The sequence below is a fragment of the Halichoeres trimaculatus genome, unplaced genomic scaffold, assembly GCF_033239565.1.
Source record: "Halichoeres trimaculatus isolate MK-OKI-2021-1 unplaced genomic scaffold, fHalTri1.1 fHalTri1_scaffold_19, whole genome shotgun sequence".
In the NCBI taxonomy this organism is placed as follows: domain Eukaryota; kingdom Metazoa; phylum Chordata; class Actinopteri; order Labriformes; family Labridae; genus Halichoeres; species Halichoeres trimaculatus.
Genome location: NW_027437197.1, coordinates 15,068,431 through 15,090,913, shown reverse-complemented (window position 1 = coordinate 15,090,913; position 22,483 = coordinate 15,068,431). Strand labels below are relative to the sequence as shown.

Below are 22,483 nucleotides of genomic sequence, written 5' to 3'. Positions count from 1 at the left end.
AAATGCGCCATGGAAATTAGTTAATCAGCGAAGTGATGCCAGCGGAATATACTCTCTGATTTCTTTTTACATTACAAACTATTCAATTCTCTTTTCAAAGTTGCACTCGAGGGGGCAAGGTTTCACTGTCCTGGTGTTCTGATTTTACCTGCAGGTTTCTGGCCACAACAGCCATATTCCAGGCCCACCTTCAGGTTAACTTTTGACTCCAATTTGAGCATGAACAGTTGTCACCATGTTTATTCTCGTTTTTCTTCGTCTGATGGACAGATTGGTTGGCTCTAGCTACCTTCAACTACAGCCGCATGTAAACCGCATGCCTCGCTGTTAGAGCGTTTGAACTAGCTTTACATGCACACTGGCGCCCTCAAGTGGCCTGGCAGTGAATCATCTGTCTTTTCAAACCACCTGTACTGAAAATCTAACATGAAAACACCTAAATTAAATCTGGAAATCTGAAAATTAAAATGGTGATAACTTAAAATCTAATTAATGACTAATTTAAGGCAAACACATTCACTCATTTTTTTTAAATAATTGTATTTTTCTCCAGGGAGGAGCATACAAAGTCCTTTCGGGATAGTTAGATTTGATATATTTAATACAGGATTCTACTTAAAAGTCCTGCGGCTGTAATAACTCTGATTATGACCCATGGATGTCAAGTGTACCCAAGCTCTTTTCCCCAAATGAAGAAACCCTGCTTATGTGCAGCAGTGTAGTCAGTCGCCCAACCTCATGGCCCAGTTGTTAAAAAATGCACTATAGTGCCTGCTTGGAAGCCAAAATGTGTGCTAAATTACCTTTCTGATTGACCGAAACATTGAACTGGCCCCTTGCAACTTTTTGTTTCAAAATGGGAAAGAATTTTGAAATTCTTGAAATTAGGTGCACCTCGACAAAGGATTAAGTACGTGAATGTTGCTTTGTTACTCTGTGTTTTTTTTGTCTTTTGTTTTATGTGCTCTTGGGTGAATGCTGTAGGTAGTGTGTGACCAACTAAGCAAATACTTAGTACAAAGACTGGACTGATGTTTTGTGTTTTTCATCTGAAGAAATCCAATAAAAGAATTTTTAAAAAAAGAAAAAAACACATTGTGCTTGAGTACCCTCTTAGGAAGTAACAACGCATGCTTAAGTGCCTTCTTTGGTGGTAAAATGCTCTCTTGGGTTGTACAAACACAGGCCTATGTCCTTTTTTCACTTTGCCCCTGCCCTTCAGAAAGTCTGTCCACGCCACTGCTCCTTTGTGCCACCTGTATGTTCAGGAGGCTGAAATGGCCCTTCTTTGTGTACCCTGGTATTTCTGTGAAGAGTAGGGACCTTCTGATGGCCTCTGAATGCTCAATTGACACCCAGAGGAGAAAGAAGGGAGGAGGGGGACATCACTCCATGTTGCACACCTTTAATCCTTCCCCTGGTCTCATTAGCTGGCTGAGGCAGAGCAGAGACACTTGGCCCAGATAAACAACCCATGTGAAGATGACAATTATGATGGAGAGAGAGACTAGTGCTCCCAGTGGAGTGCAGTAATCACAAACTGGCATGACATGTTGATTACCGATGCTTCACTGCTGATGATGATCGGCTGGAGATAATCACTCCCATGGTAACACTTGACAGCTCGTGTTTGTGCCTTCTGGTGCCTCGGTATATACGCCTTTTACTAAACCAACAAGGTTATGTTACAGGTGACAAACTCAGTCTGCTGCAGTGACGTCTTTGTTTGGCTCTGTGGTCTCTGTGTGTTTTTACACAGTAATGAATTAACTCAAATAGTCTGCAGGTTCTTTTTCTTGGCATTGGAGGAGTTTTTGTCACCTTTGTCCCATCCAAAAGGACGGCAGTGTTAAAACAAGCCTGATGACACTCCCATAGTATGCAATCACAGCAACTATAAACCTGCAAAACTCAAATACACCCCAGATTATCTTCAGCTCTATCAGCGTAATGTGTATTATAAGAGATAAACTGTTTCTACACAGAGAGGTTTTCAAATATATCATGTTAAGAAAAAAAGTGATATAACATAAAACACAGAGGTAAAATTTTAACCTGTGAGGGCATAAAAGTGCAAATCTAGGAGCTGCTTCCTAGAAAACCAATGAAAGACTAATGGAGATAACTTAATGGGCTTTTTAACAGTCTGTTAAAGCTTCTTTATCAGAGTTTGAACACCAGTCAGCTGGTGTGAAAAGGAGGTGCTAAGAACGTAGTTTTTGCTCATGTGAAAGTTTTTTTTTCTGTTTTAACGACTTATACCTTTGCTGCACATATGCAGTACATTTTACTTTTTATTCTCTAACTCAAGTCCTTTCAGATTTATGTCAGATTGAGTTATTCAAGTGATGGATGTGATACATTCCTCTGATGCAGTGTTGACTGTGATTTGCCTGATTTGATATCCCTGACGTCGCAGATTTTATCCTGAACCTTGGACCGCTGAACAGGTGACTGCCTCTTGGTTTTTCTCCCCTCCCTCCAAGCACAGACGGCAGCAGGGCCGTGGCCTCCTGAGACATTCCTGACACGAGACACTGTTAAATAACTCAGCCTTTAGGCTCACCTTTGGCCTGTCAAAGTCCCCGCAGAGAGAAAGAGGAGGGAGAGGGAGGAGGAGGAGGGGGAGGAGGGGGAGAGCAGGTTGAAGATAAAATAGATAACAGGAAAGCAGCGACAGGTGAGCTCCTCCTTTGGTCTGGGACGCCGAGCAGAAAGGAGCTGGTGAGTTTGATTTCACAACAATCATTCTGTGATTAATTATGTATATTTTTTTTTCCAAATTTAGGACTACAGATTAATGAGATAACACAGCTAATGTATTTGAAAAGGTCAATTTCTTTTTTTGAAAATAACACCTCAAAGAAGGTTGTGACTTTTTGAGGGTTTACTAACAAGAAAATACAAAAAAGTATTTGAAATATTATTTTATTCTCTTCATCCATTCAATCCTTGATTACATGAGGGATATTTGCAATACTGCCTTTTTAGCCTCTAAAAACCTGATTTTTAGTTCAAAGGTCATTTAAAGGGTTAAAGTTGTCACATGAAGACAGGTTTAAGAGTTGATACAAGTACAAATTATTGTGAATGATGAACATTCAGTAAAATGTTAACTATTCTACTATGTAAGCAGTACATGAGTCTAATTTTACAAGATGCAGCGTTGTTTTTTTTCATTAAATTTCACTTTTTGATGACAAACATTGAGCCTAGCTTTTATTAAAGGTGTGTTTTTACGCGATTCTGGGTCTGTTTGCTTCTTGTTGAGTTGCCAAAGTTGAAAAGTTATGAGCCTGGTGAAATCTTTACACCCTGAACTTGTTTGGGACCCTTTTTTATTTTGCCAAGAAAACTCAAGACAAATTCACTTTGAAAGACAGCAGTGGGGTGGTCACTTATTTAAGATTTTATGGATAAAACGCCCTAAACTCTTTTATTGTAAAGACAGAATGCAATGATGGTCTGAAGGTTTAAAGCACAAAGTAACTTAAAACAACTGACTCCAAACCAGCGGCTGTTCTGGGTCCACACACCAACAACAAATGGAAACAACATGTTTATGAGAGGATTACAGTGAGAGACGCTCCTACATTCAAAGGTTGTCACTCAAGGCAGAGACGTCAGGTGTGCTTCGATTAACCATTAACTAATCAGCTCTGGTATGGAAGAGTAGCTCTTCATCTTCAGCTATCAGCACTTTTACAGCTGTTTTAGGTCCAGGGTTATCTGCTATCAAATATTACACCAACAAAACTGGGAGTGTTCATATCTTATTTTTAGTCAAAATGTCTTTAAGATTCAATTTTAGCCACATTCACCCGACAAGTCCAGAAAATGTCTTATTTCAAGATTTACAAGACCAGAATGACGTCGTCATTGCTTAAAAAGAGTGAAAATAATGAGTCATTTTTATCAGTTGATATCTTAAAATGTGAGTAAAACAGTGCTCCAGAGGGAGACAGAGGACAACAGTCAACATTTTGTGGGTGATGAGTGTTTTCTCTGTAATTTCTCTGTAATTGTAATTTCTTACCGCTCTTGTTTTGAAGGACATGGCCGGGTACAAGCCGAAGGTGATCTCTCTAACCAAGAGGCCGGGCCAGACGTTTGGTTTCTACCTGAGGGTGGAGCATGGGGAGCAGGGTCACCTCATCCGCTGCCTGGAAATGGGAGGTCCAGCTGAGCTGGCTGGGATGAAAGATGGAGACCGCATCCTGAGAGTCAACGGAGTGTATGTCGATGGACTGGCCCATTCCGAGGTGTGTGTGTGAGTGTGTGTGTGTGTGAGTGTGTGTGTGTGTGAGTGTGTGTGTGTGTGTGTGTGTGTGTGTGTGTGTGTGTGTGTGAGTGTGTGTGGGGGTTGGGGGGTGTAACATGTTGAGGAAGGTTAATCTAAGATACTCCTCTATTTGTCCCACAATTCAATTTTTTGAAAAATTCAAATTTCAACTATTTTTTCTGAAATTAAATACATTAAATATTATTTAAATCATTTTTTAAATACAGTTATAATTATTTTTAATAGCAAATGCTTTATTTTACCTCATTGGATTGATAACAAATGTAATCACTTTTTTATTCTTAAATTATATTTTTTAAATTATTTTCTAAAATTAAATATGTTAAAGTAAATATGTTTAAGTAAATTTAGACATTTTTTATTGAACTGATTAAATTAACTATAATCATTATTTTAATTAAGTCTCTTTTAGGCCTTTTTTTTTAGTCTCACAATTTGTCCCAAAACATTCGTGCAAAGATATTGGATTGTTTCATCTCCAGTCATTTAGTCATAGGAAAAAACACTTCTTAGGTATCAGGTTACTTAAAAATTTCAAGTTCTCGCACACATTAAATTTAAACTATTTCATTTTTCAGTTTTTACAACATCAGCTACAGTAGAACTTTTTTGTAAAGCATATTTGTTACGAGCCACCATATGAACTGAGGAGAACATTAAATACAGAGCTACATAAACAGTCAGGGAAGTTGTCAGGATGAGAAGTACTTGTCAGATAAATGATTAATCTGTGTCAGGCATAATTTTCCAGAACTTTTAATCTGGATTTCCTTCCAGGTGGTGGATATGGTGAGAAACAGTGGTGCAACAGTGACGTTTCACGTCATGGAAGAAGCCACTTACAAGAAAGCCAAAGAGAAGGGAGTGAACATGTCCAACGCTTCCGCACCAGTGGCCAACGGAGTCTCCAAACAGACAGAGAAACCCAAACTCTGCTACCTGGTGAAGACCAGCTTAAACTACGGGCTTTCTCTACGCACAGTCAAAGGTGAGCTGACATGAGGACTCTTTTAGCTCTTTGCTTCAGCTGTTAACTTTATAACCCTGCTGGAGTAAAGTACAGGTGAACTCCAGGGTTTAGTGTCAGGGGGAGTTTCAAGAGCACTGATTACATCCGACCACATCAAATCCTGTGACACTTCTAACCAGAGAGAGCAATGAAACACTGCTTTACAACCTGGGCTTGAGTTAGATTAACAACTGCTGACTCATGAAACCTGTAGCCTGCTGTTTATGTAACAATCTTTTCTGTAAGACATGGACAGAAAATAACAACACAACAAAACAGAAACAGAAATGATAAACAAAATCAGACTTTTTGCCTTCATAAAATGGAAAGATTTGACTCGAACCCACAGAACAAGCATCTGCATAGAGACCAACAAAAAAAGGAACCAAGAAACCAATCACCGGGCCTCTGTGGTTAAGTTAAATGTACCACACACAGAGGCTTTGGTTTGAGTCCCACTCATCTGATTCTGCTGCTTACCACTGCACTGGTTGCCAATCAAATACCACATTACTACAAGATTCTCCTCCTCACCTTCAAGGCTCTAAACAACCTCACACCTCCTTACCTTTCTGATCTCCTTCACACCTACACACGCTCCAGGACTCTCTGTTCTTCTTCCTCCACGCTCCTCTTTACACCTCCTGCCTGTCCATCTTCAATGGGGTCCTGAGCTTTCCTCAGTCTCTGGAACTGTCTCCCTCAAACCATCTGGGACATTACCTGTCTCTCCACCTTCATATCACACCTTAAAACTAATTTGTTCTGACTGGCCTTTTCTGTTTGACCAAGCCATCCTCACTTCTGTTGCTTGTTGTTTCTGTGTAATTGATTGTGTTATCGTTTTTAGGAAACTATACTTTTGCTATGTAAGGTGACCCTGAGTGTCACGAAAGGCGCCCACAAATTAAATGTATTATTACTATTATTATTATTGTTATTATCATCCTGTCCATTGAACAGAGGGACAAAAGTCCCCTAAAATTAAAAAGGGGAAGGAAAGGAGGCTAAAGATCGCTGCTTCTTTGGATCTCTTTGTCTCTGGATGGCTGACCATGATCATGAAACACAAAGGCTCTGAAAACTTGCCAAAGTTGTCAAATATCAACATAGCAATATCTGCCCATTTGAAACATCTCATAGTTTGTATGTTCCTTTCTAGGTAACAAAGGTCTGTTCATGACAGAGGTGGCCCCAGGAGGCATCGCTCACAATGCAGGAGTCAGACTCAACGACCGTCTTCTAGAGGTCAACGGAGAGAACGTCGAAGGCATGACACACGATGAAGTGGTGGGCAAGATCAAGGCCGCCGGCAAATGTCTCATGTTCCTCCTGGTCGACGAGGAAACGGATAAGCACTTCCAGAGCAAGCACATGAAGATAGGAGCATGGTTAGCCACAACCAGGTATCTTCCACATAAGCCGCGCAAAGCCACCATGACCAGAGGACCGGATGGATACGGCTTCCTGCTCAAGAGAGAGCCAAACCAAAACGGTAAGACCAGGTCAGGAAATTCTCACTGGTTTTGTTTGAGGCTGTGTTCTTACAGCTTGTTCTTTCACAATGCAGAACACTTCATCAGGGACATCGACAGAGGCAGCCCAGCTGAAGCAGCTGGACTGAAGGACATGGACAGACTTGTGGCTGTGGATGGGAAGGACATAGAAGGCTTCAGCCATGAGCAGGTGGTGGACATAGTCAGAAAAGGTGGAAAAAAATGCCTGTTTGTGGTGGACAAAGAAACAGACCAGATGTGCAAACTGGTGAGTCACTTTCCCACTTAGTTTTGTTTGTTTTTTTGAACAGCAGACAGGCTGAATAAAAACATCCTGATGTCCCACACAGGGGAAGGTGTCACCAATGCTTTTCTGGGAGGAGATGCACGATACTAACCTGCCGCCCAGCTACACAGAAGCCATAAAGTCACCTGCGACAGTCCAGGCGTCCTTGCCTGTTGAGGACACAAGGGTGCTGAAGCCGAAGCTGTGTCGCATGGAGAGGGAACCTGAAGGTTTCGGCTTCCACCTGAATGGCATCCATGGTGTGTTTGGACAGTACATCCAGGAGGTAAGATCAACCACAAATCAGCAGCATTACAATCAAACTTGTTTCAGTCGTGAACTCGAAGACGTATGTGATTCCAGGTGGTGAAGGGTGGAGCTGCAGACAAAGCAGGCCTGGAGGATGATGACATCGTGGTGGAGGTAAATGGGGTAAACGTGGAGGAAAGCAGCCATGACGAGGTGGTGGCGCTGATCCACAGAGGGGGGAGCTCCCTGGAAATGTTGGTGGCCAAAAGAAGTGTCTACAACCAGCTGAAAGCTAACGGGGTGAGCATCACACGCTTGCTCCTCGGCGAGACATCTTACGCTCAGGTGCACAAGGCGTACACTGCAGAAGCGAGCAAGGAGGAAAGACATGAGGAGGCCAGACCTGAGACCCCTGTCGAACCAGTCAGAGACAGGGTGAGTTGTGTTTTCTTTCTGCCTGAAAGCTGACAAAGAAAAAACAAAAATAATGTAATCTAATCTGAATGTTCTCTTTCTCCTAGACTTCATCGACAAGCTCGAAAACGTCACGGGAGAGTTTTGATGAGAGATTCTGAGCAGCCACTGGATGACTGCATTCCTGATTTCACCCCTGTCATTCTTAATGTTTATCAATCTTTTTGACAATTAGCGCTTCGTACAGCCAATGTATGTCACAGGAAAGCATGGTCAGTAATGAATTCAGAAGCTCAGGGTCATACCTCGATCATAGCTGAATATCTGCACGTTTAAAATACTGAGAACAAACGTAATCCTGACTTATCTTGTCTTGATCCACCCAGATGTGCCTGTACAGAGAAAAAGAAGCTAAATTAAAATGTTGTGGTCTTTAATGTATATTCTCTAAACCAGAGTGTCCGTCTTTATTTAATGTTCTGAAAATTCAAAGTTTTGTTTTTCTTTCTGAAACAATCGACCACTTTCACGAACACAAATAAAAACATAAAATCTGACTTCAGCGCAATTCTTTGTGTTTATGTTCCCGATAAAATCACACCATTTGTTCAAATATAACAGTCTTCAGGACAAATATCAGAACATCTCCTCCAAAGAGTGGATTTATACTCTTAAAGTGGCCAAGAACAGTCCGGCCCCAGTGTCTTTAGACTACAGGAGTAAAAATCCTTTCAGTTACAGTAGTGAAGACTTTAAGGGCACAGAGAACAGAGTTTCTGATTTGTTTGTGAATCATATCAAGGTAATCATTTTTGATCCGTGGATTCTTAAAGTGAGAAACTTCTTCTTAAAGGTTTCTTTGCATCTAACAATCAGCTGTTCCTGATTCAGGAACATGCAGTCCAGATAATCATGTCCGAGAACTCTTCCTGGATGAAACCAGATTCAGTGTCCCTCCAGGAGTTGGTGTGGGGATCAGAGTGCCATGTGTTTCTCTGGTGCCTGCTTGTGTGCAAGATAAAGGAAGAGGATGCTGGACAGCGCACTGACCAGGAAGATGACGTCAAACCACCGATGGTAGAAGTTAAACTGCAGCTCTCCCAGAACTTCAGTCACAATGGAGCGATACTCCAGCGGCATGCTCATACGCATCAGCAGCACAGAGGACACAAAATACATTCCCTGAGAGGCAGAGAGGCAAAGTTTGAGTGGGTCTGTCTCTTGAGTGTTATGCTCTGTTTGTTAAGATGAAAAAACACACCCACCATAATCTGTGCGAGGACCAGAACGATGACATTCGATGATTTGCTGCTGGAAATCGCATAAAAAAACTGGAGACACAAAAAAGCAGTAGATCTGGTTAGATTAAGGTTAATTTCTTAAATAATTTCTGTCTCCATCATGCATTAGATTTACCTTAGTGAGAGTGATGAGTAAGCCACGAATAGACGTAACAATTATTATTCCCACCAAGATGAAAGAGATGTGCTGAGACCAGAATTTAACCTGAGATGATGGAAGAGAGAGAAGAACAGAAGTAAAACCAGCGAAAGGACAGAAGAGCATCATTTCCAATCTGCCTCTATCACCTGTAGAATTAAAAAAAAACAGAAAGGCCACGCTCTGAGTACGAGCGGTGTAAACTCACACATATCATTTTCTACACAGGGAATGATGTGAAGTGATCGTTATCACATTCACAGCAGAGAAGCAGCACGGAGAGATGATAACACTGCAAGTAATTATCTTTACAGGAAGCCACGCTGTGTGACAAGGCTGTTTCTGCAGGTGTGTGCATGGGTGTGTGTGTGTATGTATGTGTGTGTGTGTGTGTGTATCTTACATCAAACTGGATGCCCAAGTAGTTCACTGTGATTTCAATTCCTCTTGTAACCGGATCTGTTTTTCCCACTCGATCGAACACGATATTGATGGTGGCCTGTGTTGGACAAAAAAGAGATTTTAATCAAAATATTTCTGCTTTTTCTTTAATGCTGAAGAAAAAAACAGTTGAATGTGGTATTACTAATTTTATTGTGCTCACCATGAAGATTTTCCAAACACAGTAGATGGAAAAGAAGTAGCCGAGGAAGTTGAAGTACTTCCCCTGGAATGTCTTTGAATACTCGATTCGCTCCTACAAATCAGAGAGGTGAGGGTAAAGACTCAGCGTATAATTTATCACACATGAGATTATCAACATGGGCGTAGAAGTAAATGCGTGAGTCTGTAACAGCAATAAAATTTTTTATCTGGTACTGATTTGAGCAAAGATTGATAAAAGATTTTAGATACAAAGAACTCCAGCATGTTTATACAGAATGCAATCAAGAGTAAACAAAACTTTGATTTATCGTCTTCGTTTACAATTTTTTATGTGTTAACAGTGAAAATGGTCAAACAACAAGAATGACAGGGGAGTAACTCTGTAGTCACTATTTATAACTTTTAAGTTCTCATCCAATGATTCCTCCTGTAACATCTGTAGCCGTTATTTAGGCCAGATGTGAAACCAATGCCAGCCAATCAGAATGAACCCCTGTTGGTGACGTCCAAGAACCAAAAACTCTGTTTCCTTGCGTCTACACGAAACCATGAAATCAGAGTTTTCCAAAATCTTCATTTTGGTTGGAGTTTTCAGAAAACATTGTTTTTAGTGTTGTAAAACTGCAGTTTTGTGTGGATGACAGGCCTAGAGGTATAAAAATATGTTTCCCAGATACCAGGCTACATATGTACATGGCCTCAGAGTTACTTTATACTAGGGGACACCAAACCTTGATTGTAAAGACCAAATACCAAAAATAAGACAGTAAATCATCTAGTACAGAAGTCTGTGTCATAAAAACACACATGAAATGCTCACATTCTAGCCAGTGAACATTTCTCGGTCACGTCACACAGAGAGGTGACGCAAGGTGCATTCTTGTTGACTTCCTCCCCTTTTCCTCCCACCCTAGGACAGTCTGCTTTTAACCTTTTCAATAATCCTTGACTAGTTCCTACAGCTCACACCACCAGTGTAACAATCAACTGTGGAGGAGGAGGGAACAAACTGAGATCACAAACAGAGGGTTAGAACTGCAACCACACCTGGACAGATAAACAAGTGATAAAACTCCTCACTGATAACAGACAGAAAGCTGAGGATTTCTTTGTTGACTGATTCAAGCTTGGGCAGACAAAGAAACTGAACTTCAGGTATCACTTTATGTGAGCCCTTCCAGGAGTCATGGGACAGTCAGAGCTGTAAACTGTGCTAATAAGGACAAATTCAACACTTAAAATACACCCAGGGCCTCAGTAACTGATTTATTTTGGCCACTTGAGGGCAGCAGAGCCACACTGAACCGTGCGTGCCATTTTATAGGCAATGCTAATAGGCAAATATTCAATACATTTAGCATGTTTGGCATGTGTGCATATGTAAATATGTGCATGTGTTACCTTTGTGGATTGGAGGTCCACAGTTTCCAGAAAGAGCTGTCGACTCAGCTCCTCCAGAGCATCAACCTCCTGCTGGATCAGAGAAAGATCTGAAGAGAGGAAGTTAAGGCTTGTATAACTGTATGATCACATGAGAACTGACATAGTATGTTATATGTCATTCAAGGATACTCTCGCTGCCTGTTTGTGTAGAGGTCACGCTCTTGATCATGCCCCAGAATCCTGTCTGTTTGTTCTGGTCCTCCCCACGCTGGTACATCTGCCTCCTTGTCATTGCAATCCTACACACACAGTAAAAACGTTAGAGACACTTTCCTTTATCTTATTGATCTTAATCATGATCTTTTTCTTATTTGTTTACCTTTTCTTTTTGCTGACAATCATATCCATAGTCTGGAGCAGCCGCCTCTCCAGAGCAAGAATGTCACTGTCTGTTACATTTCTGTGAAAATAAGAAAACAAAAGCATCAAAGCATCATTTCTTACACAAGCAATTCTGAATGATGATTGAAAAATTTGCAAAGTTTACCTGAGGAAATAAGACATGTATGTGTAGGGACAGTTGACCGCACCAAAACCCGACAACAGGGCCATAAGTGTGACCCCAATGACACCGACTCGACTGATTAGCTGCTCAATGGAAAGAATACCTAAAAAATGACACCAGGAACACCTTTGCTTTAACTTCTTTTCATTGTAGACAACCAAATCCTGATGAATTAATGTTTCTTTAGGTAAACAGATAAGCACATATGGATGCAGATTTACCATGTTTTGGACTCAGGATGGGGAAAGGGTCTCCCAACTTCCAGAAGAAATACATGAAGGTAAACCAGACCATACAGGCAAACAGAAGCCTTTGTCTCTGCACTGCTTGGACACAAAGCAAGCCACTTAAAAAATCTTTTCAAGAGCACATTTCACCCCAACTTGTAGTATTTGTTTAGAAAAAAATGGGCTAATCAGCTCTACTCACACAGGCGTATGTTGCTGACGACAAAGTAACCAATATAAAAAGGCACCACAAAGATAAGAACCAGCAGTATCACATATAGATTCAGCTTCCAGTGGAAATACCTCGAGCTGGGGCAAAAATACAACAATCATAAATAAGCAGATATAAACGGACAAAAAAAACACATTCCAAAGAAAATAAACCTACCTGCTACTTAAGGCACCAAGGATCTCAAAGATGATGAGCTCAAACATCGTACATGAAAAAGCAAACGTGATGGAGAAAACCACCTGGACAACATACTGTCGAACCTGTCAGCAACACAAGGAGTAATGATTCAGAGGACTTCCTGTGATTAAGATACTCATTCTACAGGTTGATAGGCTCAGTGTCTGATCTAGCAGGATACACATTCATTATGAAGATTATTCTTGTTTGTGGGAGTGCTGCCAACAGTACTTTACCTCATAATCTTTAAACAGCTGCCGCATAAAGAATAACCATCCAAATCCAAAGAAGAACACCTGTGTTGGAATACATCAGACTGAGACATGTACACATTTTTTAATATGTTTTTTCAGTATTTTGCAAGTTTTGCAAGGGACCCATACCAAATTATAAAGGATGAACGTTTAATCACTGTAGTGTGCAAAATACAATGATATCTAAGACAGGTACTACATTGTTAAAACTGTTTGCAAATCATGTTCATATTTTATCCGATTTTGCCTTCAGGAAATAATAAAGTACATGTACTTTACATTCTATTATTTATTTACAGTTCTTCGATAAAAAGAAAAGAAATAAGTTATGTTGTTCTTTATTTTATTTATAATGTATAAGGGAACAAACAGTGCGACAGACTGTCTCTTAACAATGCATTGCAATGAGTTATTAACGTATATTAGACTCTAACTACGGCTTTTGATCTGGAATTACACTTTCCGTCGACATGAATACTTCGTTTAACTAAGAAATTAGAAATAATAAGAGCTGTGCTCGGTAAATACATGTGTCCTTCGGTTGTATTTATAATAAATCTGAATGCTTTTTAAACTAGATTAGTGGTTAAAGACATCAGGACTATTAAAGACTTCAGTTCGAGATACTAAAACGTAAAGTATTTACAATCAATGGAAACTTCACTTTAAACCAGAGGGTACAATAATTAAAACGATGTGGCTCATGATAATTACACACACACACACAGGGTGTTTATTCATGATAGTAATACTACGTGTACCAGTGTGCCCTACTTTAACAACTTATGCTTACCTGTGAGGTGAACATGATGACTGAGTCCACCAGAAACGACATGATGTCCTAAAAACAGCTACTAGTCCATAGAAATCCAGGTGAAGCATGTGCAGCAAGGTCGAGGATGCTTCAGTTCGTGTCAATTAGAGAAATCAGGCCTCTAAATGTTTGCTATGTTATAACTGAGGTCATTTTTAGATATTTTTTGGTCTCAGCTCTGAATATTGGGCGGCTGTCAACATGAACGTCATCAATATGCGCCGTTGCGATCCACTTCCGTTTCTGGAATGTGATGTCAAACACAAGCTAAACACGGAGTACAAAAAATGATTTTAAATGACAGTAAATCATACACTCAGAAACATTAAAGAGTAATTAATTTGTAAAAAAAAAAAATAATGTTTTTTTTTTGTTGTTTAAGTTTTGCTGATAATCCATCTGAGGCTTTGAGGACTTTAGGGGATCGCTGTAATTACCAGATTTGCCCGAGGAGGGCGACAGAATTGCATCTTGAGAATTTAATCGTATCAGTTGTAACTTTATTTTTCCAGCACCTTTGAAAACAGTAGTTTGTAACGTGCTTGACAACAAAAGGACCACAGATAGGAACAAGTAAGCAAAAGAAAGAAATACAAACGGTGAGGAAAATGCAGACGGCAAAAATACGTAAGTGGATGAATAAATGTACAAGATAACAGTTATGGTAATGCCAAAAGTTAAAACAGCAATATGCTTAACAGATAATTTAAACTTGCGAAAATCTGTACAAAAAAAAATATATTGACGACGATAAATATAGACATAACAATAAGATGAAACTGATCCATAATATGTCATTGAGACCAAAAAAAAAAAAAAAAAACCCACCAACATGAATTTCACACTACTCAACACTAGAGAGCACTGTTAGGCCCCGAACAATGCTTCATATTCTCCTTTAAAAGCTTGCCCATACACAGCAGACTGGAGTTTGGAGCAGCCACAGGCTGGTGTCCATTGTGCTGGTGGTGGTGCACACGAAAGAAAAAAGTCGGATGAGTGACAGATAGTTAGTCGCTTGTGGGGTGATGTTTTACAGGACTGCTGGATCTTAAGGACAGGTGAAGAGGTGGGATGTTGCAGTGGTAGAACATCTTTAACCGTTGGTTTTCACCTTTGTACAGCTGGACAAGTAGAGGTGAGTTTTGAACTTTTATGTAAAGGGGTAAAAAAAAAGTAAGATTATCAACAGATTTTCTTTTTGAAACATTGTAGTTTAACCAACAGCGTTTCAGTGTTATTTGTTATATTAAGGTTGTATCGCCTTTTTTTTTTTATCCCTGTTTGACCATCAATTACAATAGCTGTAGAGTGTTAGATTGAATTTTTGCTGATGGCTCTTACTTTTTTTCTCATGTGTTAGTAGTACTCTTGGCTCTCCCTGTTAAATGAATAGTGATGAAGATGATGGCCCAGGCCTGCTGTAGAAAAGGTCTGCTGGTGTGTTTCGTCCTGTTGATGGTGAAGAGACTGCAGGGTGAGTAGGTCACACTGAGAAGAAACTATAAAGAAATCAAACTGTAAATTAAGTAGCTAGTAATAATTTTCTACTTACTGGTTCTTGCAGGCAGGGTAACAGCGCCTGAGCGTCTTGAAGCTCCTGTTGAAAAACCCTTCACCCTGACTTGCACTGTTATAAGGGATCGAGGTGAATCTTTGAGGCAGGTGCGTTGGCTGGACGTCCAGAACCAGACCCTGCTCACCTACCAACCTGGCCTCAGAGACAGTGTGAGTGGACAGCAGCACGTGGAGCTCGCCACTTCTCCAAGAGACACCTCAGCGATCACCATCCGCAGGGTGGGCTTCAGGGACGAGGGTTGTTATATCTGCATCTTTGACATGCATCCTTCTGGATCCAAGCAGGGACAGACGTGCCTCACTGTCTACTGTGAGTAGAGCCAAAACACATATACTCCATCATTTCCTCAACCCCTAAAGAATGGATTCAGATAACACATTAGTTTCTACAACACAGGCCAGGAGTTGACTCTGTTGTTATTACACAGTCAGAAAGGTCATGAACTAGGGAGGAGAAGCTTCCTCTTAAGCCAAGGTTGAGTAGTGGCTGTTGTTACAGGAAGACACCCAACTCACTCTGAGAGATCAAACAGAGGAGCTGAGGCATCTGAAGTCAGTTCAGTGTAACGAAATTAAAACAAAAGCAAGCCTTTAAAATTAGCTGTAACGCTGACATTTCTCGTTCTGTGAGGTATCATCTGTGTCAAACTAACTGCCATCTGTCGTAAGCCCCTTTTATCCCATAATGCTGCTCATAATTACGTTGGAATCTATTTAACTTGAATGCAATATAACTGATTTTGCATGCTCTCACTCTGCACCAGCCTTCTACTATCAAACCAAACTGATTCTCCAGCCCTGAAACAGTTCATACCTCTCTGTGTGAGCTGCTTATATAAAGGTTCTTTGGGGATTTACTGAGAAAATATGTGAATATAGATGTTCAGCTCCTCCTGAACTCTAAACACAAGCTTGACAAGCCAGTTGTAGATCTTCCAGTCAGGTTAATAAAGCAGCGTGAAGCAGAGGGAGAAGGAGGTTTCATATTTTAACCAGAAACAGCTGCTGCAGATTCCACTGATAGGTTTCTGTTTTGGTGCCTCATATTTCTGGATATTAACTTTGCCCTGTATTTTTACCCTCTTGTCTCTCTTGTCTCTTTAGCACGAATCACAGTTGACAACAACAAGACAGCTGTGAGTGGCAAGAAGGCCTCCCTCTCCTGCTCCTATGGTTTACCTGAGAAGGTGGAGCAAGTCATGTGGCGGCACACCCCTCCACACGGAGACTCTGCAGAGGTCGCATCCTATGCCAAGCGCAGTGACCCCATGATAGAGCCATCATACCAAGGGAGAGTCTGGCTGAGCGCCTCACTGTCTGACAGTCAGCTCATCATCCAGCCTGTTGTTATTGAAGACGAGGGTTGCTACACCTGCATGTACAGCACGCACGCTGAAGGGCTGAAGAGTTCCACGGTTTGCCTCGCCACCTTTGGTAAACAAGTGTTTTTCACATTTTCATGAACATATAGCTCAAAGAATTACCAAAACTTTCTTTAAAGGATGTTTTTGGATGTTTATATAGCTTTCAGAAACATTTTCTCTCTTGTTGATAATGCTACTCCAACTAAGTTTAGCCTTGCTTTGCGGTGAGATTAGAAATAGAGGGGGACAGCCATCTTGGTTTGGGACCCATCCACTGCTGGCCTGAGCTGCAGCAACTTATGCTTGAAATAAATTTGTGCCTCATTCCCTCCAAGCCAACCAACAAGGCCCTGATGCTCATGTGTTTTGTGTTTTCCTGTTGTTTTCTCGTGTTTGTTACATGTGTGTACCAGAGCATATTAATCTGTCCCAATGAAACTCAGATTGCAGCAACAAAAGAATGAAAGGGCTTTGAACTAAAATGACAACCATGACAGAAGAATTTATGATTTCAGACCAGACAATTGAAGGCACATATTTTTTTCTGATTGCAAAAAAATCTGAACTAATCCTTTAAATTGAAAATATAGTGTGCATTGAAGGCTGTTGATTGGTTAGTTTTTGTTTCTCCTTGATTATACTCGAAAATTTCAGGAAAGACATGATCTCATGTGAGAGATAAATGACTCTGATGTGATGATGGAGTCTCTCTTGGAATAAAACGGGAATGCTGATCTTTTTCCCATGATACAGTGCAGCTAAGCTGCTGGCTGATGTTTTAACTCATACAAACACAGAACAGTGTGTCCACGTGATGAATGGACCATTGGAGGGAGTGATGGAGGCAGGGAGCGAGGCCCTGACTGTGTCAGTGTTTGCTGCGGACACTGACTCCCTCTGTGCTTTGTCTTTCTCTCTTTCGTTCTGCTTGTTTGCTCTTTCACTCCTCTTTCGTTCCCTTTCGCTCAAACTTATCTCGTTGAACAGATGAGCTTTTGTTTGACATCAAACTGCAGTACAGTAGGTGTGGGGCTTGATTAGCATTCATGCTAATGCTTGATGCTGCTTGCTGCCTCCCACACATCCTAGTCCAACTGTTTTGCGGCGCCCTCCTCTCCAACAGTGGCTGGTAAAACACTGAAAACCATATTAAACCATGAGAGTAGCATAAATCTGGATCCATTGTCAGGGTCACACCCCTTAGTGTTGGAAACCCTGTAGTATTGTGTTTCCAAGGATACGAGGAGTTAACAGATAAACAATGGAGTTTAATTTCAGTAAAAAGGCTGCGTGTGTTCATGGTTTGGACTGTTACGCCTTTTTCCTGCTGGTTTGACCCTCTTTAAATCTGATAACCCTCTACAGCGATGGAGGTTTGGGTTCACGGCCCAGATCTCTGAAAAGAGACTGAAAGTATGAGGGTGAAATATCTGTGGCTAACCATGTTTTTGCCAATAAAAACGTTCTCAGCTCCAGTGTATCACATTCCTCACTCAGCCCTGAGAGAAAGGGATTGAAAACAGGCAGGGATTCATTTGTGGATCTTAAGTGTGCAGGAATTCAAAAATCTGAGCTGATCCAAAGGCTTCAAAGTCTCATCATTTCAATGAGCACTCCCAGGTTTCTTGTTTTTGTTTTCCCCATACAACACTTAGCGTGATGCTAACATGTGACATGTTTGTGTGTCAAAATTTACTTCCTCCAGTGCTGCCCAAACCTCAGGTGAGCTACAAGACTACCTCTCCAGGTGTGATCGAAGCCAACTGCACATCCGTGTCACGCCCCCCAGTGGAGATTGTGTGGAACGTGGAGAGGGATAACCGCACCATGGGCCCTCCTGTGACCACGCAGATCCCACAGGCGGACGGGACCACGCTGGTCATCAGCACGCTGACAGTCCAATCAGGGCTGCTGAAAGACGTGTCGGTTAAATGCTTGGTGCACCACAGAGGGCTCGAGTCTCCGATTGCTGTATCCATGAACACAAAAAGTGAGTTAGCGACAACCATGATGCACTTCTTTAAAACTTAAGATGACGAAACAAGCAAGCTGAGCCATTACTACCAAGAATAATCATGTGGATAGCAGAAAGTTGAAGATCCAATAAAAACAAAGTGAAAAAAAAGTCGGACAATGATCTGGATATTTAACAGACTTCTCTTTAAACAACGATTTCCGTGTCTTCACTTTTTAAACATGAGATTCAGCTTTGTGTAGCCTGGTAGTGTTTTTCTTTTTGTCATTTTTCACAGACACATGCTTTGTCACTCACAGGAAAGAGAGTAATCCAGCTGTTGTCTGATGATTCCGTTTGAGATTACTTTAAGAAAAGCTCCAACCACTTAAGAAATGTTTTTGTTTATGGTTTAAGGCCATTTTTAGATCAGTCGTCAGTTCAAAAATGTTATTTGTGTCTTGTTCTCTCTCAGTTGGGACGGCTCTCACCATCCTGATCTCAGTCACCACCGTGGCAGCTCTGCTGGTCATGTCTCTCTGCTTCTGCCTCTGGAAGTGTTTCCTGCGCAAAGAAGGTGAGTCAAGGGATAAACTAACTGACCCAGACTTAAACTCTTAGACAGATTTTGTGGAGACAGGTCCTGCTCTGAGGCATTTGCAAACCAAGTCTTAACTTAACCTTGTTTTTCCAAAATTTGTGCATGTAGAAGCCCAGACTGTGCATAGACAGGATCTAATAATAACCATTCCTAGCTGCTTTGGTATATACTTTTTGACTTGTTGCTTCATTCTTACTGCTCATTTCAGCTGCTCTTTTGTTGACATTTTTGTGTCATGATGTGCCAAATATTTTCAACAGAGGAAAAGTTGGCACTGCAGGCAGTTCAGTTAAGCACCCATCAGTGATGCCTGGCTTTTTTACTGTGCAGGAGGAATTACAAAAGTTGGTTGACCAATTCTTTAAATTAACAGGAAATCAAAACATTAAGTTAAATGAATAAAAATGACCGACTGATAAACTGCTGTTACAGTGTTTGATTCTAAAGTGGATTTGGTTTCTTTTTGCTCTTTTAACATTTGATTGCATTTTCATAATGTTAGTGTGCATCAGATTTACCTGCTATCACTCTCCATACTGATCAAAGCTTTGCACTATAACACACCAGCGAGCTGCATTAATATGGCTTTAGATGTATTATAGGCTGTTAAAACGGCGGCATTAACCACAGTTAAATAAAATGCAATAAATCTACTGTCTTTCCCAAAACCATTCTGCTGACTCATCCATGTAACATGAGGCTGAATGTTTCATTACTCTGTTTATATTTTACCGAAAGGCTAGAATATGTTTGCCAAACTCATTGCTCATCTTTTTTAAGACAGGGCATCTAACAATAACAGAATGAACTTGAAGTGACAAAATTTCACCAATTTTCATTTAAAAAAATGGCCTGGGACCATTGGACCCACCCATAATGCCGCTCCTGCTGTGCAGGGCTAAAAAGCTAGGTGGTCCCTCTCATCTTTTAGGGTAGATTTCACAACCGAGTACTTTGACATGTGAGACCACAGAACCTTTTTCTGCTTCCCCTTAATCTATATCAAACAGACTCAGGTCCAGAGAAGTCTCCAGTGTGTCTGGATCCTGTTTGTGTTTTATTTCCTTTGTGGGTTGTTCAGTTTGAACCTGACTTTGTGGATGCAGTCATGTGCTGTCTGAGGTCTCTGAAATTTTATTATTATTATTGTGCAGTATGTGATGAAATCCACCGATTCTCTTTAAGCTAACATTCAGGAACAAATTTTTACTATTTGATGACAGAGTGATGAAGTTCTTCCCATCATTAAATCTGAGAGGTGTAGCTTCTCTGGAGTGAATATCTAATAATAATAATAATAATAATAATAATAATAATAATAATAATAATAATAATAATAATAATTCATTTTATTTGGAGGCGCCGTTCATGACACCCAAGGCCAATCAAATTACTTTGTTGAAAGTACCTACATGCAGCATTTGGATAAACAGCAGCAGACCTAAGGTTCACAGTCTCCTCTCTCTTTTTCCTGTCTGGTTATTTTGTTACTGTGTTTTTTTAGCGGCTAGAAAACTTTAAACTCTTTTAAAAGTCATTCTTTTTGTTACGTCCTTCTTTTCTTCTTCATTACTTTTCAGCTGATTAATTTTTCAGATGACACCAGACCGAGGAGAGAGGCAGGACTTCTCAGAGTCACCAGAACTGAGCTGTGTCCTGCATCTTCATCATCATCGACATCATCGTTGGGTCCAAAGGGAAGAAGTTCTGACACACCTCTATAGGATGTCACATACAATCCTGTTCAGGAGCTCTGACTCATACAACGACATTCATCTCTGCTCCTCTGAATCTGACTCTCATAAAATCCCCAGGCTGTCCTCACATCAAGTCAACACAGAGACACTGAATGGATGTGTTTCATGTTTTCTCTCCTTGGCTTTGGGGATTGACTGGTTATCCATTCCACCATGCAGCAGATCTACTGTACTGGATGTAGAAATACAGGGATCCTGCTGCTGCAGCATATTGCACATGTTAAAAACTGTCCTTTGTCCGTCTGATGTCTGATGATGTAATGTCTGTCGTATTTAGACTAAAATATAATAGCTTATTCCTCTGGTTTTATGTTGTACAAAAACTTTTGAAAACACGCAAGGGCTTGTGTCCTTTAGCAGCGATTTCTGATCTGGCAGTGGCTATTTTCAGTAATTTTCAGAGTTTGATGTCCTAAGTCTATGAACACCTAGTGTAGGATAATGTTACCACTGCATGCACAGCAATCTAATTAGAAAAAATTCACTTCTTCATCATTGACCAATCAAAAACAAGAGGGGGGTAAGGACTTCCGATATCAACTTTGTCAACAACAACTACAGAAAAACCTACCACACGCATTTTGCTAGGACACCTTTTCCCAAATTGCAGCTGCTGCTAACGCTAAAATGCTACCAATTGTTTTCACTTTTGCAAAATACAATTAAATGAAAGAAAATATGAAGCAAACAGAGCATTTGAAAATGAAATGGTGACTAGTAAGAACAAGTCCTGTGAAACATCTTTTAGAATCTGTCAACAGCAAGTGTGAGCTGGTGTGCTTAAAAGTTGTGGTTGTGGGCGCTGCAGGTGCAAGAAACGGTGTCAGTGGACACAGGCCCTTATTGCACCAAATGTTTGTTCGTCTGTGGTCAAATGGAACCCATGAAAAAGGCCCCATTTACTACTTTTTGACAAGAGTTTGCAAAAACAACAAAAAAATATATTCTTCTGCTTTTCAAAGTCTTAATTTTTGCACATTTTTATCAGTCCCTTAACCACACCTGTATCATAGAGACAGATGAAAGCTACAGAGTATTTCCAACGTTATCCTATAGAATAATTCAGCTTAATGAGATAATGTGCCCCCCCCCCCTGAAGAGCTTCTCATCTTCTGTATATTTTCAGAGCAGGCTGAACCAAGTCGTGCTCCTTATTGGTTCAATCTGGGAAAAAGGCTGCATACTTATGTCTTGTTTGTGTAATATCTGGAGCAGATTTTCTTCATGCTTTGAGATCTGTTTGTGTATGTGAGAGACAGAGAGAGTGTGTGTGCATATTTTTTGAGGATAAATTCCACGGTCAGAGGTTGCATGAATTCTCTGGAGGAGCCATGCAGAAACCTTTTCAGTGCCCCTGAAAGGAATGCATGTCTTGTTGGCTGTGTGATGGCAGAGAGGAGATGTGATGGGTTTGGGCGGCTTGTGATGCATCATTTAGGTTAGCATTATTTTGTTTTATTTAAAACTCTGCCTGATACAATGTAATTTTAGTCTTGTGTATAAAACATAATGATCTTGTATAAGGACTCTGGAGCTCAATCAGGAGCATCACATTCCTCACCAGTCAAACGATTCAATACAGCATTCCTCTGTCTGCATATTTCCACTGTATATGAACACAGCACTCATGAGCTGAAAGCTTGTTTTGATTGATGTGAGAGAAAGCCCAGGATTCAGCCCTATACAGAACAACTACAGCTACATATTTAAAATGACCAGTTATGTGAAGTTGATGAAAAAATGCCACAAACAGAATAAAACAAACAAAATCTGT

At 40.6% G+C, this 22,483-nt stretch overlaps 3 protein-coding genes across 7 annotated transcripts; 2 read left to right on the top strand and 1 right to left on the bottom strand.

The window, feature by feature from the left end:
• The first annotated feature begins 4,000 nt into the window (after positions 1 to 4,000).
• Positions 4,001 to 8,129, top strand: pdzk1 (PDZ domain containing 1). Of its 2 annotated transcripts, XM_074694627.1 has the most exons (7): positions 4,001 to 4,262; positions 5,081 to 5,291; positions 6,475 to 6,807; positions 6,883 to 7,076; positions 7,159 to 7,380; positions 7,458 to 7,778; positions 7,865 to 8,129. In XM_074694627.1, the coding sequence occupies exons 1-7, from the start codon at positions 4,056 to 4,058 to the stop codon at positions 7,916 to 7,918; spliced, it is 1,542 nt and encodes a 513-aa protein (XP_074550728.1). In that variant the 5' UTR covers positions 4,001 to 4,055; the 3' UTR covers positions 7,919 to 8,129. The 2 variants fall into 2 exon arrangements, with proteins under 2 accessions (XP_074550728.1, XP_074550727.1); XM_074694626.1 differs by having other exon boundaries at positions 6,475 to 7,076.
• Positions 8,127 to 13,678, bottom strand: LOC141808195 (Golgi pH regulator). The gene is made up of 14 exons (XM_074694628.1): positions 13,435 to 13,678; positions 12,624 to 12,683; positions 12,367 to 12,470; positions 12,181 to 12,287; positions 11,973 to 12,074; positions 11,734 to 11,854; positions 11,566 to 11,646; positions 11,376 to 11,485; positions 11,205 to 11,293; positions 9,802 to 9,894; positions 9,601 to 9,696; positions 9,174 to 9,263; positions 9,023 to 9,088; positions 8,127 to 8,939 (listed from the first exon to the last, which is right to left on the bottom strand). Exons 1-14 carry the CDS (start codon positions 13,474 to 13,476, stop codon positions 8,733 to 8,735), a joined length of 1,368 nt encoding a protein of 455 aa, XP_074550729.1. The 5' UTR covers positions 13,477 to 13,678; the 3' UTR covers positions 8,127 to 8,732.
• Positions 13,679 to 14,389: 711 nt separating this feature from the next.
• On the top strand, positions 14,390 to 22,483 carry LOC141808197 (OX-2 membrane glycoprotein). Of its 4 annotated transcripts, none has more exons than XM_074694633.1 (7): positions 14,390 to 14,593; positions 14,852 to 14,932; positions 15,023 to 15,343; positions 16,138 to 16,467; positions 18,103 to 18,387; positions 18,827 to 18,928; positions 20,549 to 22,483. In XM_074694633.1, exons 2-7 carry the CDS (start codon positions 14,854 to 14,856, stop codon positions 20,674 to 20,676), a joined length of 1,245 nt encoding a protein of 414 aa, XP_074550734.1. In that variant the 5' UTR covers positions 14,390 to 14,593; positions 14,852 to 14,853; the 3' UTR covers positions 20,677 to 22,483. The 4 variants fall into 4 exon arrangements, with proteins under 4 accessions (XP_074550734.1, XP_074550733.1, XP_074550731.1 ...); XM_074694632.1 differs by having other exon boundaries at positions 14,822 to 14,932; XM_074694630.1 differs by having other exon boundaries at positions 14,819 to 14,932.

Coding starts and splice junctions, on each gene's coding strand:
- pdzk1 (XM_074694626.1), top strand. CDS start 4,056: ATGGCCGGGTACAAGCCGAAGGTGATCTCTCTAACCAAGAGGCCGGGC. Junction 7,077..7,158: donor CAGACCAGATGTGCAAACTG/GTGAGTCACTTT, acceptor TGTCCCACACAG/GGGAAGGTGTCACCAATGCT. Junction 7,381..7,457: donor TTGGACAGTACATCCAGGAG/GTAAGATCAACC, acceptor ATGTGATTCCAG/GTGGTGAAGGGTGGAGCTGC.
- LOC141808195 (XM_074694628.1), bottom strand. CDS start 13,476: ATGTCGTTTCTGGTGGACTCAGTCATCATGTTCACCTCACAG. Junction 11,647..11,733: donor TACATGTCTTATTTCCTCAG/GTAAACTTTGCA, acceptor TTATTTTCACAG/AAATGTAACAGACAGTGACA. Junction 9,697..9,801: donor GTGTTTGGAAAATCTTCATG/GTGAGCACAATA, acceptor TGTCCAACACAG/GCCACCATCAATATCGTGTT.
- LOC141808197 (XM_074694633.1), top strand. CDS start 14,854: ATGAAGATGATGGCCCAGGCCTGCTGTAGAAAAGGTCTGCTGGTGTGT. Junction 18,388..18,826: donor TGTATCCATGAACACAAAAA/GTGAGTTAGCGA, acceptor GTTCTCTCTCAG/TTGGGACGGCTCTCACCATC. Junction 18,929..20,548: donor GTGTTTCCTGCGCAAAGAAG/GTGAGTCAAGGG, acceptor TTAATTTTTCAG/ATGACACCAGACCGAGGAGA.